Source organism: Salvelinus sp. IW2-2015, linkage group LG20 (assembly GCF_002910315.2).
Source record: "Salvelinus sp. IW2-2015 linkage group LG20, ASM291031v2, whole genome shotgun sequence".
Taxonomy (NCBI): domain Eukaryota; kingdom Metazoa; phylum Chordata; class Actinopteri; order Salmoniformes; family Salmonidae; genus Salvelinus; species Salvelinus sp. IW2-2015.
In genome coordinates, this window is record NC_036860.1 from 66,155,518 (window position 1) to 66,169,707 (window position 14,190).

Genomic DNA, 14,190 nt, shown 5'->3' on the forward strand with positions numbered 1-14,190 from the left:
GCAACGTACTCAGGTTAGCCCTGCCTGACCAACACACTAACTCAGGGTTAGCCTGCAGAATGTCAAGTATAAGTAATAAAATAGATGGCTTTGAAGTTAGAATTTGCTGAAAGTTCTCTTCTAAAGATTGTCAGTCGGAGAGGAAGAGTGAACTGAATGTTCAGGGTGACATGAGAGATATGTGATTTTCAGGCAAGGAGGACATCCACTCAACCTTTCTAAAGCTCAGAGGGATTGGTGTAACTCACTTAGCCTGGGTGACCGTCCTGTTTCAGCTTATGCATTCCACTCTTGCCAGCTCGTGTAATGCCAAAAAAAGACTGCCTTTCGGGCAATCTTCAGAATATGAGGCATTCATCATTAATGAGCTTGTAGAGATCAGAGGATTTGATCCTGTTTCGATGAACCCGCCCACAGCTATCACCAAATCACACTGTTTATGCCAAATTACACTAAGAACACTTTCTAAAAATGAAGTATAATGGAAACATTCTAACATTTGGGTATTCTGACAATACATTGTCATTGCTAAACATAATCTGGCGCGGAGAAACAGAGCTTTTCCCTTTATGCATTTTTACCACCAGCGAATGTTGATCACATCACACCAGAGAAGTCTCCGTGCATTCATACTTCCCCGCCAGTTCATTGTAACGCGTGTAGCCTGTTTTACTATCCAGCAAGCAAGAGCAGGTGCTCAAATATATATTGGTTTTAATTGCTCAAACGATATTTGCTACTTCTGGGAACGCATTGGGCTAGGCTACTGGTTCAAGAGCTATAAGAGGGATAGAGAAAGGAGGGAGCTATATATTAGGCTTAGCTTACTACAGTGAATTTAGGTTTGACAACAAAACCTGTGCTATGCAAGCCAGACACATTTATTTTTTTGTCCTACGCAGTTTTGGCCAATGAATGAAGTAAAATCGACAAAGCATCAGTGGAATTAAATGTGCAAGGAAAAAAGTATATCCTTAGACCTATTTAATAAACCCTGGACTGTGACATGAGGCCAACAGATGCAAAACATCCTCAAGGAGCTCCCTTTTTGAAATAGCACAGTTCACTCTCTTTTCAAAAATCATGTTAAACACTATTATTCAGAGTGAGTTCATGCAACTTATTATGGAGACTTTTTACTCCTAAACTTATTAGGGCTTGCCATAACAAAGGGTTGAATTACTTAACTGGACTAAAGGCATTTCATCTTTTCATTTTTATTAATTTTGGTAAAATTCAAAAACATTAATTCACTTTGACATATGGAGATGTGTTGTAGGCCAGTGACCACAAAATCTTAACTTATTCAATTTTAAAAGCGTGTAAACAGTCAAGGGGTCTGAATACTTCTGAAGGCCACTGTATACATGATACAAGTATACAAGATGGTGCAATCCGATAGCGTAGCAGTCGACGTGTTTTGTCGTTTCCCGTTGTAAATTTAGTAATTTTTTGTATATAATTTCAATCTTTTTTTCATTTTTAAATTTAAATAATACCTTCGGCCAACCCGCTCCACCCAATGTGATACGTATCTGCTATTTTTAACCCTTATAGCCAGAACCTACATCAGCAGCTAGTCATCAGAGGCTAACCAAGCCTTAATGAGCAACAGCTATTAGCATGTTAGCCACTGTAGGGCCTTACTTTATGCCAACACCAGGCCGCTTTTTAGCCTGGGATAATACCCGGGCAGTCTGCACAGCGCGATATCAACCCTGAGCATACGGGACTGCTTTCGACACTACATCACCAATTCCGCCATAAGCTTCTGGACCATTACTCAGATCATCGCAGGCTAGCTAGCTGCATACCGAGTGGCTCAGCCCCGAGCTAGCCTTGAGCCTGGTCTCCCGGCCTGCTCCAGTGCGACCCTATGATCACAAGCCCACTATAAGCCACTATAGCTTACTATAGCCACTCGTAGCAGCTAGCTAGCTGCGATGATCCGATGCAAAAAGTCCAGAGCGTACGACAGGATCCGGGGATCTGGTAGGAATCCGGTAGTGGGCTTCTAGTCGTACAAATCAGCTGGCTAGACAATCTGGACACTCTCTTTCAAAAATATCCACCACCATGTGAAACCCTTAATACTAGTCTGTCAAACCTCCTTTTCGATCGTTCTGAGATTCCTAAAGATTGGAAAGCTGCCACGCTTCATCCCCCTCTTTCAAAGGGGTGACCATCTCACCCAAACTGTTACCAGACCTATAGGCCATCCTGCCCTGTCTTTCTAAAAGTCTCAAAAAGGCCAAAAGTTAACAAACAGATCCACTGACCATTTCGAACCCAACCGTACCTTCTCTGCTGTAGCAATCCGGTTTCCGAGACTGGTCACGGGTGCACCTCCAGCCACGTTCAACGCGTACTAAACGATTATCATAACCGCAATCGATAAAAGACAGTTACTGTGCAGCCTTCTTCATCAACACTGGCCAAGGGGCTTTCAACTCTGTCAATCACGCGTATTCTTATCGGCAGACTCGAACAGACTTGTTTCTCAAAGGACTGCCTCAATAACTACTTTCTCAGATAGAGTTTCAGCGTGTCAAATCGGAGGGCCTTGTTGTCTGGACTTCTGGCCAGTCTCTATGGGTGGTTCAATATACTCTTTCTCGTGTATTATCATCAACGATGTTGCCTCTTGCTGCGGGTGATTCCCTTGATCCACCTCATACGCCAGGACAACACCATTATGTATACATCTGGCCCTTCTTTGGACACTGTGTTAACAAAATCCAAAACGAGCTTTCAAGGCCATACAAACACTCCTCCGTGGCCTCCAACTGCCACTAAACGCTAGTAAAACTAAATGCGATGCTCTTCAACGATCGCTGCCAGCGCCGCGCCGCCCGACTAGCATCACTTACTCTGGACGGTTCTGATTAGAATATGTGGACAACTACTAATACCTAGGATTCTGGCTTAGACTTAAAACTCCTGCCTTCCAGACTCATATTAAGCATCTCCAATCCAATTAAATCAGAATCGGCTTCCTATTTCGCAACAAAGCCTCCTTCACTCACGCTGCAAAACAGACCCCTCGGTAAAACTGACTATTCTTACCGATTCATCGACCTCGGCGGATGTCATTTACCAAATAGCTCCAACACTTACTTCACAAACTGAATGCCCAGTCTCACCAAAGCCCCAGTATACACCCACCACTGCGGACCCTGTTATGCCTCGTCGGCTGGCCCCTCGCTACATATTCGTCGCCAGACACACTGGCCCCAGGTCATCTATTAAGTCTTTATCTAGGTAAAGCTCCGCCTTATCTGCATCTCACTGGTCACCATTAGCAGCAGCCACCCGTAGCACGCGCTCCAGCAGGTAAAATATCTCATTGGTCATCCCCAAAGCCACACCACGTTGGCTGCCTTTCCTTCCAGGTCTCTGCTACCAATGACTTTGAACGCGAATTGCAAAAAATCGCTATAGTTGGAACTTATATCTCCCTCCTAACTTTAATCATCAGCTATTCGAGCAGCTACCGATCGCTGCAGTGTACACAGCCCATCTGTAATAGCCCATCCAACTACCTTACCTCATTTGCACACCAGTATCCTCACTGCACTCATCATCTGCAATCTATCACTCCAGTGGTTAATTTGCTAAATTGTAATTACTTCGCTTATTATTGGCCTAATTTATGCTTACCTCCTTATCCATTTGAACACACTGTATATAGATTTTTCTATTGTGTATTGACTGTGACTTTTTGGTTTATCCATGGTAACTCTGTTTTTTGTCACGCTGCTTTGCTTATCTTGTCCAGTCGCAATTTAAATGAAACTTCGTTCGCAACTGGCCTACCCTAGTTAAATAAAGTGAAAAAAAATATAGATATTTTAAATACATTTGGCAGCCATCTATTTATGATGGTTAAAAAATCTTCCGCCTAGAATAATGGCTAAGGCATTCAGAGATAACTCAACTGAAGTGTGAAAAAAAAATTGAATTATGGAGTGCAGTTTGGAAAAAATAAATGCCCGTGCAAATCTCTCTGGAATAAGGCACATGTTGGATAAGTTACATAACCCAACGCAACACTCTAGTTAAAACTAATTTGCTCTCTCTTCCCCTCAAACTGTTCCTTGTCAAATATTTAATAGGCTACATATTTTTGTATTATACTATAATGTAGCCTATAGCCTTGGCTTCTGAATGGACTACAGCCAAGATTTGAGGTGAGCCTAAGTTTTGAATACGTTTTTTAGGAAAGGCGGGAAATGTGATTTGTGTGTGTTCTTGAGGTGCCTTGTTGGCTTTGGATTATGGATCCATTTTTAGTGTGTGTGTGTGTGTGTGGTGTGGTGTGGGTGTGTGGTGTGTGTGTGTTGTGTGTGTGTTGGTGTGTGTGTCAGTGTGTGTGTGGGGTTGTGTTGTGTCTGTGTGTGAGAGAGAGAGAAGTTCACTAATTCTCTTATGTCCATTCAGAAAGTTTCCGAAAGTAACCAGTTCTCACAAGAAGATTGACCGCCCACAGCAGGTTGTAACGTGATGTTTTTGTGTTCAAAATTCTAAATTCTATAGTTGCGCCAAATTTCTGTGCACCCCAATGTCCCATAATGTTATCATGGCGAAAATATGCAATGCTGTTTCCACTACCAATCAGGCAATTGCACCATAAATTCCATCTGCATATGAACGTGACAAAGCTGAAAAGCCAGTCTCTTGGCAAATGACAGGAGTGCAAAGAAGTGAATTTAGCTAAAAAGACTGTACCCAACTAGTAAATCACCCACTCAAACCTCTAAGCTTGGAGGAATGGGATTCTGGCAGTCTGTACGACTGACATCAGCTTTGCACACCATGAAACAAAAGGGGACCATGAAAGAGCACTGGCAAATAGGACTCGAGCTTGATTAAGATTTGGTCACTGAGTCGGAAAAGCAGCCCTGATTGATCTGGACCTCGCACCAAAATCTTTCTTACGGAAAAAGATTAAATGAAAATACCTTGTCCAAAGGATACTGTGGGACGATGTGAAATTCCCTTTGCCCCAAACACAGAGGAGGAAAAATGGGTATGAGCCAAGAGAGTCACCACTACATCAACTGCGAACACAAATGGCTGTCATTCCAGGCTCAGCGCGAGCAAAACAAAATCGTAGACAGGGTCAAACCGATCTTCACCACTCAGGCAAGCCTTTAGGCACCCACTTCAGTTCATTGAAAATATCCAGCAATGGAAAGAGACTGACTGATGGTTCAAAGAAAGTGATGTTTTAGTGACTGATCAAATTCATCATTTTCTAGGTATATTTGAGATCTAGTTTACTGTGGAACTTTCCATATCTACATTGTTCAGGGTTTCAGTCCGGAGTGAGGTTTCCTCCACAACTAAGTATGAATAGGCCTACGAATTCATTCAACATAAAAATTAAAATTGCATTTGTCAACAGGTTCGTAGACAACAGGTGTAAGTAGTAAACAGTGAAATGCTTAACTTACGGGTCCTTTTCCAAACAATGCAAAAGTAAAGATAAGACATGTTTTTTTAATGAAAAATAAGAAATAGGACCACAAGAAAAATACACAGGAATTAACGAAGAAAAGGAAATATAACATTGAATATACTGTATATAGGGAGTTATAAATCTTTTTGATAAATCTTTTGCACCCCAGTATCTCACTTGCACATCACGATCTGCCACATCTATCCTCCAGTGTTAATGCAAATTTTAATTATTTCGTTCTCTATGGCCAATTTATGCCCTTACCTCCCTAATCTTCACATTTGCACATGTAACGGATGTGAAATGGCTAGCCTAGTTAAGCGGTGGTGCGCGCGAATAGGCCTTTCAGTCTGACGTCCAATTGCTCTGAGACCTGAAGTAAGTGGTTCCCCTTGCTCTGGCAAGGGCCGCTGCCTTTGTGGAGCGATGGGTACGATGCCTTCGTGGCGTGACTGTTGTTGATGTGTTGCAGAGGGTCCCTGACGAGCGAGGGGACGGACTAAAGTTAAAACTGTCCATTGGTGCCGTGACCCGGATCACTGGTTTGCGGAAAGGAGGGTGAGTTGTAACGGGGATGTTGAAATGGCTAGCTAGTTAGCTGTGTGCGCGCTAATAGCCTTTCAGTTGGTGACGCCACTGTTGCTCTGAGACCTGAAGTAGTGGTCCCCCCCGTGCTCTGCAAGGGCGCGGCCTTGTGGAGTGATGGGCTAACGATGCTTCGTGGGTACTGTTGTTGATGGGCAGAGGTCCCCCCATGGTTCCGCGAGGGGACGGACTAAAGTTAAACTGTTACAAACACACACTGTAACAGAGATTTCCATCTGTGTTTATTGACTGACATTTGTTTAGTGAACTCTGTTGTTTTGTCCACCACTGCTTTGCTTATATGCTGGGCCAGGTAGCAGTTGTAAATGAGAACTTGTTCTCAACTGGCGCTATACTGGTTAAATAAAGGTTGAAATATATATTTTTTATTAAAAAAAAAAAATTGCGTTGTCAGGCAGGCTAACCCTGAGTACGTGCGTTGTCAGGCAGGCTAACCCTGAGTACGTGCGTTGTCAGGCAGGCTAACCCTGAGTACGTGCGTTGTCAGGCAAACTCTTTCAGTTGCAGAATCAGAGGCATCCTTTAACATCTTGGCTCTGTTTATTCACTGTGAACCAGGAAGGAACACAGCTGCTTAATATCTTCAGTGACACTGAAATTAAGTAAATCTGGAGGTCGAGGGGTGGGAATTTGGGGGTTGAGTAACTTGGCAGAGTATTTCACTGTCTTTGTGTGTTAGCTGACACTACCTGATGTGGTGGGTAGGTGGCCACCTCAGAGAAAGAGTTCTAGTTGGACTGGTGTTAGAGCCGAGGATGACGAGTTTAGAGACTGTTCTTGTCGTCTTGGCCCCTGTGTTTGTCCTGAAGGGGGGAGGACTGGGGTTGAGTAAAATGGCGTTGTGTAACTGTCTTCTCGGCCCCTGTCGTCCCGAGCCCAGTGTGTGGGATCTGGGATGAACACTACTACAATAGATTTATGGCCMTATCAAGTCTGTGCTGCCTGACTCAGCTCTGTGTCCCCCTCCCACTGGGCCCTGGCCCACTGACGAATAAGGACCAGCTGAGAGACKGGGTGCTGTTCAGACCTGGTTTCAAGTTGTTATTTGTTCTCTTTCACATACTTCGAGGGTAACTTGATTGAGCCTGCTTGTCTGAAATAAATACTGTTTGAACCCAGGTCTGGTGTTGTTTCCCCCCCTGGCTCCGTTTAGGCTGGGGGCGGTGACACACTCACACAAACGGGGGGCTGGAGGGTGGAGAGCAGTCACATGACCACGGCCACCCTACCCTCACCTCAGAGGCAGGAGCGCCGGGTGCCCTTATCCAATCATGCCTGGAATGCTGCTTGTCACTCGGGCTATTTCTGCTGTCTGTCGCTATTGCTACACTGTCCAGTGCTAACAGTTTGGCAGATTTCATCTCTTTTTTGTTGTTGTTTGTTTCCGTCTTCTTTCTACCTCTCGCTTTCTTTTCCTCTCGGTCTCTCTCACCCCCCTTTTGCCTGGAGTTTGTAGCTTGGAGTTTCCCTGGCACTGCCTCTCTTGTTATTGTGCTGACTCGCTGCTCCTCTTTCCTCCAGCTCTGCTGTTCACTGTGGGAGGGAGCGAGAGAAAAAAGATAGAGGGAGGGAGGGGAGAAAGGGGATCAGCCAGCTGAGAAGTGGGCGACTGGATCAGACACTGAGACAGAGCAGGAGGTGAACATGTCTCACCGGCTGCGTCTGTACTTTGGCTCTGGCCGCAGCAACACAGCTCCAGAAATGGAGGAGCTGGAAGGGCCGTCCCAGGCCCAGACCCAGGACGGCAACGATGTCGCCATGACATTCCACATGCAGCAGCCTCACCGGCCTCAGCGCTGGAGCAGCCCAGAATCAACTACCTTCTCCTGGTGTCCTGAGAGAGATCTGCCTATGAGGGCCTTCTCTGTGCCTTGGCAACGGCCTGAGAGAGAGATCTACTTTGGGCCTCGTCCCGTGTCTGAGAGCCCCCTGGCTGGTCATGGAGGTCCTGGAGACTCCTCACTCAAACGAAGCTCCTCCATGTTTATACCCCAGCTGACTTCTGCCGAGCCACGGCCCACAAAGAGTTCCTCTATGCAGATCTCTCTCCAACGGTCCTCCGGTGCCGGGCCTGTTGGAGCTGAGGAGCCACCGCCATGTCCGCCACCCAGCTACACCCCGGGACCTGCTCCGGCCTACACAGAACCAGACAGGAACTACCACTACGCTCTACCACCACCACCACCTCACTACAGCCGAGATGCTTCATCTACGGTCAGTTCACCACCTCACTACAGCCGAGATGCTTCATCTACGGTCAGTTCACCACCTCACTACAGCCGAGACGCTTCATCTACGGTCAGTTCACCACCTCACTACAGCCGAGACGCTTCATCTACNGCTTCATCTACGGTCAGTTCACCACCTCACTACAGCCGAGACGCTTCATCTACGGTCAGTTCACCACCTCACTACAGCCGAGACGCTTCATCTACGGTCAGTTCACCACCTCACTACAGCCGAGATGCTTCATCTACGGTCAGTTCACCACCTCACTACAGCCGAGAAGCTTCAGGGAGCTCCAGTTCTGCCATGCCTCATAATGGGAATCGACAGCCCACAGAGTCCGCTCAACCCAAGCGAAGGGTATTCTGCGTCACACCCCAAGATGGCTTAAACTCAAGCGATCAGGTCAGCTCAACTATGTCTAACGGAAATGGAGGCTCACCGGGAATCAGCATCGGAGGCTTCCACATCTCAAGGAACTCCTCAGATGGATCTGAAGTCCAGCAGTTCAGGATCGGCTATGGCTCTGGCAACCAAGGAGCTGGGCCCCGCCGCTGGTCCGTCCAGCAGCAGAACTCTGACCCGGGTCAACCTGGCACCACTCAAAGGCTTGTGTTCCAGCTTGGACAGCAGGACCAAGCCAGACAGGCCAACAATATGAACCTCGTGGCCACAAGTGAGCCCACCGATCTGGGCTTCACTGGCTCCAAGGGAGGGCGTGTGGTACGTTACCCCAAGATCCGGTTGGAGAGAAGCTCTTCGCATCAGCGGCTGCCCCGTGGGAACCACCAGACGTTCGGTGATGTTGGGGATCCTCAGGGCATTGAAGGAAACCCTTCAGAGATGGACGGTCAAAGTATGGATATTGAAGATGGCTGTACTTTCAACATCAGGAGAGAACCCCGCAAGCGGCAGCCTCACTTCAAGATTTCTTTCAGTCAGAATGGTGATCCCCCTACCGTACAGGATATAAGCCTGGGAAATGGTCAGGTAATAATTATTTGGAAGTATAAATATCATTATGGTAGTGTATTTTAAAGTTTACACACAAGCTTTGAAGTATTTTAAAGTTTACACACAAGCTTTGAAGTATTTCAAAAAGTTTTATGTTGAAGGTAATTGCAACGTATTGGTGTCTGCAGTTTGGGAAGCAGCCTGTATTTGAGTTATGAGAGTAACCAAGAATTCAGATGGTTTCAAAGGCATCTGAGAGTCAGTGAATGTTCTAAACACATTGAAAAACTGTTTATTTATAGAAATCTATTTGTTATTCCTCACCAGACAGTCATTGATTTGTCACATGCGCTTACTGTGAAATGCTTACTTACAAGCCCTTAACCGACAATGCAGTTCAAGAAATAGACTTCAGAAAATATTTACTAAATCAATTAAAGTGATTATTTTCTTTATTTTTTTTTAATAACAAGAAAATTACATAACAATAACGAGGCTATATACAGGGGGTACCAGTACCGAGTCAGTGTGTGGGGCTACAGGTTAGTTGAGGTAATTTGTAAAGTGACTATGCATAGATAATAAACAGCAAGTAGCAGCAGTGTAAAAACGAAGGGGGGGGTCAATGTAATAGTCCGGGTGGCCATTTGATTAATTGTTCATCAGTCTCATGGCTTGGGGGTATAAGCTGTTAAGGAGCCTTTTGGACCTAGACTTGGCACTCTGGTATCCCTTGCCGTGCGGTAGCAGAGAGAACAGTCCATGACTTGGGTGACTGGAGTCTTTGACTATTTTCTGGGCCTTCCTCTGACACCGCCTAGTATATAGGTCTGGAGTCAGGAAGCTTGGCCCCAGTGATGCCTTACGGTCAGTAGTGATTGGGGGGGGGGGGGGTCGATTCAGTTACATATTGGTATATTATTTTGGACAATATTTTATTGATACTTTTACTCCAAGTATTGCGTTGTAAAATAATAAATAAAATAAAAACGCATGCCTGCCTTGCGGTTGGGCGAGAAGGGGGTGTTCACATTCTGGGAAGTGAAATGTCAAGTAGCCCCAAGGCAGCCTGGCAAAGGAGCTGCGGCTGGTCTCCACTGCACCGGCTTTTATTTCATTTCACAACCACAGGCATGTGAACTTTTACACACTTAGATGGAGTCTCATTCACTAGGAAAACCTGAGGAAAACAAATGGGAGACGGACTTTGGAAACTAGTGCTCAACACACGCACACAATTGTTGCCCAGCCCACTCACTTCATTGTCTTTACGTTAAGGTAATAGTACCGTGACCTAACGTAGCAGTCGTAAAAGAAACGCCTGACCGGCATTTCTTTCTCTCTGGTCCTGACAAGAAAAAAGAAAAAAATAACTTTCCGAGGTTCTCTTCTCCACTGTTCAATCAGTTCAGTAAATGTGGAGGAAGAGTTCAGATGGAGGGTCGCCTTGTTAACGTCCAAAAGAGGAGTATCGTCACAGTCTCCATTTCTCCAGAAAACTCGATGCAGCCGGTTGTCTTCTAACCCTCAGAGGGTGAGGTAATAAATAGGAACAACACCCCCACCGCCTCTTTAAGATCTGGCTGTGCTTGTGCTATCTTTAGATCTGTTTGAAAGGGGCATGTCTCCTATGGCCTGGGTCGGCCTGGGTTGGTGTGGCGTCTCCTATGGCCTGGGTCGACCTGGGTTGGTGTGGCGTCTCCTATGGGTCGGTGTGGCGTCTCCTATGGGTCGGTGTGGCGTCTCCTATGGGTCGGTGTGGCGTCTCCTATGGGTCGGTGTGGCCGTCTCCTATGGGTCGGTGTGGCGTCTCCTATGGGTCGGCTGTGGCGTCTCCCTATGGGTCGGCCTGGCGGTGGGCGTCTCCTATGGGTTGGCGTGGCGTCTCCTATGGGTCGGCCTGGGTCGGTGTGGCGTCTCCTATGGGTCGGTGTGGCTCCCTCAGAACAGTTGCCCCTTCTGGGTGATTCAGATCTGATTTCATAAAGCTGTAAATAATCAACTGTATCTACATACTATAACAGAAGAGTACACTACTAAACAGCTCTCCATTTCCTAACCAATAACATTTGATTTGAGATGCAGACCTAACAGCATTTAAACTGTTTCTCACTCGTCGGAAACGTAGGCCTCTCAAAACGGTTTTGTTGTTGTTGTTCTCTGTAGTTTGTAGCTTGGTATTTAGACTATCTAATGACCACTGTGTCAGGATAGGACCAGAATCATCCAGAACTATTACTAGAGTCTGCCACCCCTCTTTTAGTTGCATCTTGATGAGGTGTATCAGACTATTCCCACTACCAACCAGGATACTGCTACTGGCTGGGAGGTTATGTCCTCACTCAGCTATTTGGGCATGTTTTTATATTACTATTGGAGCAGCATTGTCACCTTTTAAGACTGGCTAATGATATTGACATTGAATGGCGCGACCGAACAGGTCATAGGCCTATGTTTTGTATGAACCTTTGAATGTCCACTCATGTCAGTGCGCGTGAGTTGAATTTCAGTTGAGGGTACACGCTAAGTGGGTACATGGCATACTAAGGCAGCACCTCTTGTTTTGACTGGGCTTATCATTTAAGTGTGATTTCTACTGTCTGTATGACTGATCTCTGCTGACTATAGCAGCCACTGAAGTCAGGAATGTCACCCACCAACTGTTTGAACACTCCTCCCTATACCACATCTCTTCAGAATCTTTAGATTTTTTTGACCAAATATGGAAACAAACAAATAAATAAAACACAATTTTAGCCACTTAACATTCCCCCTACAGAATAAAGTTACCCTGCTCTCACATATAGGACACTTAACATTCCCGCTACAGAATAAAGTTACCCTGCTCTCACATATAGGACACTTGACGTTCGTATGTATGGTATTACCTTGATACCCATAGGAGGGGAACCCCCCTTTTTATAGACCTTAATGACAGCCATGCTTCCCCAGGTGCCCTGTGGTTGCCTGCCTAGTAGGCTAGTGCCCCTGGCCCTAGAAAAGCACAGTGCGTGTGCCAGGCTGGAGACAGACAGCTTTGCCTATAGAAATAGAATAACTAGAACGGAAAAGGGCATCCCCATTCAAGTCAATGTTTTGGGATGGGTGGGCTGGCGGCCATATTTAGTGTACCCATGCCAGGAAGTAATTACATTTCTATAGTTAGGCCTATGCCCTCGCCACAGCCGTAACCCAGACCAGTTCAGAGCTAGTGCAGTTGCCATTCACAAAGAGCTTTGACCGACTGGCTGGCTGTCACGAGGCTATATTAGCTTGGGGGTCTCCAACGTTATTTTTGTCAACATGCATGTGCTGTGCCGGGGGCTGGGGAGGGAATTGTTGTGGGAGCTTTTTCAGGCACCTTGTGCGGCATTGTAACTCAACCTAAACACACTCAGGGGCTTTTCCAGTGAATAGGTCAGGCTTTATTGTATAGGCCTATATTTCTTCTGTCGCTCAGCTGAAAAAACAGCTAGGGGTCGGGGGCCTGCTGTTTGATCCCTGATTGTCTGCTGACCCTAACCCTCATTCTCTCCCTCCAGTCTGTTGTCTCTCTCGCTCTCTCTCTTCAATTTCAATATAAGGGGYGTTATTGGCATGGGAAGCAAGTGAAATAGATAATAAAAGTGAAATAAACAAAAGAATGAGTAAACATTACACTCACAAARGTTCCAAAAGAATAAAGACATTTCAAATGTCATTATGTATATATACAGTGTTGTAATAATGTGAAAATATTTAAAGTACAAAAGGGAGTATAAATCAACGTCAATATACAGTTGAAGTCGGAAGTTTACATACACTTAGGTTGGAGTCATTAAAACTCGTTTTTCAACCACTACACAAATTTCTTGTTAACAAACTATRGTTTTGGCAAGTCGGTTTCGACATCTACTTTGTGCATGACACAAGTMATTTTCCCAACAATTATTTTCAGACAGATTATTTAATTTATAATTTACTGTATCACAATTCCAGTGGGTCAGAAGTTTACATACACTAAGTTGACTGTGCCTTTAAACAACTTGGAAAATTCCAGAAAATTATCCTCGTATATTTAACATATCATTTAAAAATCGTAGCCTCATTACGATGGCACGCCTAGTTCCTATACTGTAGCAATGCACACTACTTTTGACCAGAGCCCAGATGTCAATTACTGTATGTGGATATATTATAGGTAGTACGACACACACGTTCAAAAGTGTTGGGATCACTTGCCGGTTGCGTGGGAAAGGGAGACGCGTTCCTGTTTCTTAAGAGACTAGAACGGTACTTGGTGCGGAAAGTGGAAATCAATCCCCAGAACAAAAGCAAAGGGATCTTGTGAAGATGCTGGAGGAACCAGGTAATAAAGTGCTATATCCCGGTAAAGGACGAGTCCATATCGACAATAACCTGAAAGCCACTAACAAGGAAAGCACCTTGCTTCTAAACCTCCATAAAAAAGCCAGACCAACGGTTGCAACTGCATCGTGGGGATAAAGATCATACTTTTTGGAGCAATGCTCTGGTCTGATGAAACAGGCCAATAGAACTGTTTGCTCATAATGCGACCATCGTTATGTTGAAGGAAAGAAGGGGGAGGCTTGCAAGCTGAAGAACACCATCCCAACCGTGAAGCGAGGGGGGGTGGCAGCATCATTGTTGTAGGGGTGGTGCTTTTGTGCCAGGGGTACTGGTGCACATTCACAGAAATAGATGGCATCATGAGCGCAGGAAAATGAATATGAATATTGAAGCAACATCTCAAGATATCAGTTCAGGAAGTTAAAAGCTTGGTCTCAAATGGGTTTCCAAATGAAAATGGCATACTTCAAAGTTGTGGCAAAAATGGCTTAAGGGCAACAAAGTTCGTATTGAAGGGACCTATCGATACAGGTGTCGCAGAGAGCCCCTGAGCCGTATCTATAGAAATGTGTCGGAGCAGAACTGAAAAAGTG

At 45.4% G+C, this 14,190-nt stretch overlaps 2 protein-coding genes across 2 annotated transcripts in view; both read left to right on the forward strand.

The window, feature by feature from the left end:
- Window positions 1-7,263: 7,263 nt before the first annotated feature.
- On the forward strand, window positions 7,264-8,452 carry LOC139029552 (uncharacterized; the record flags this gene model as incomplete). Its single annotated transcript, XM_070449772.1, has 1 exon — window positions 7,264-8,452. A coding segment is annotated over exon 1 (741 nt), but the record flags the coding sequence as incomplete, so codon positions are not given.
- The window catches only part of nedd4l (NEDD4 like E3 ubiquitin protein ligase), a 79,711-nt gene continuing 73,934 nt past the window's right edge, over window positions 8,414-14,190 (forward strand). The window contains 1 exon segment of the mRNA XM_070449576.1: window positions 8,414-9,283. Coding sequence (XP_070305677.1) covers window positions 8,600-9,283 — 684 coding nt within the window. The 5' untranslated portion in view covers window positions 8,414-8,599.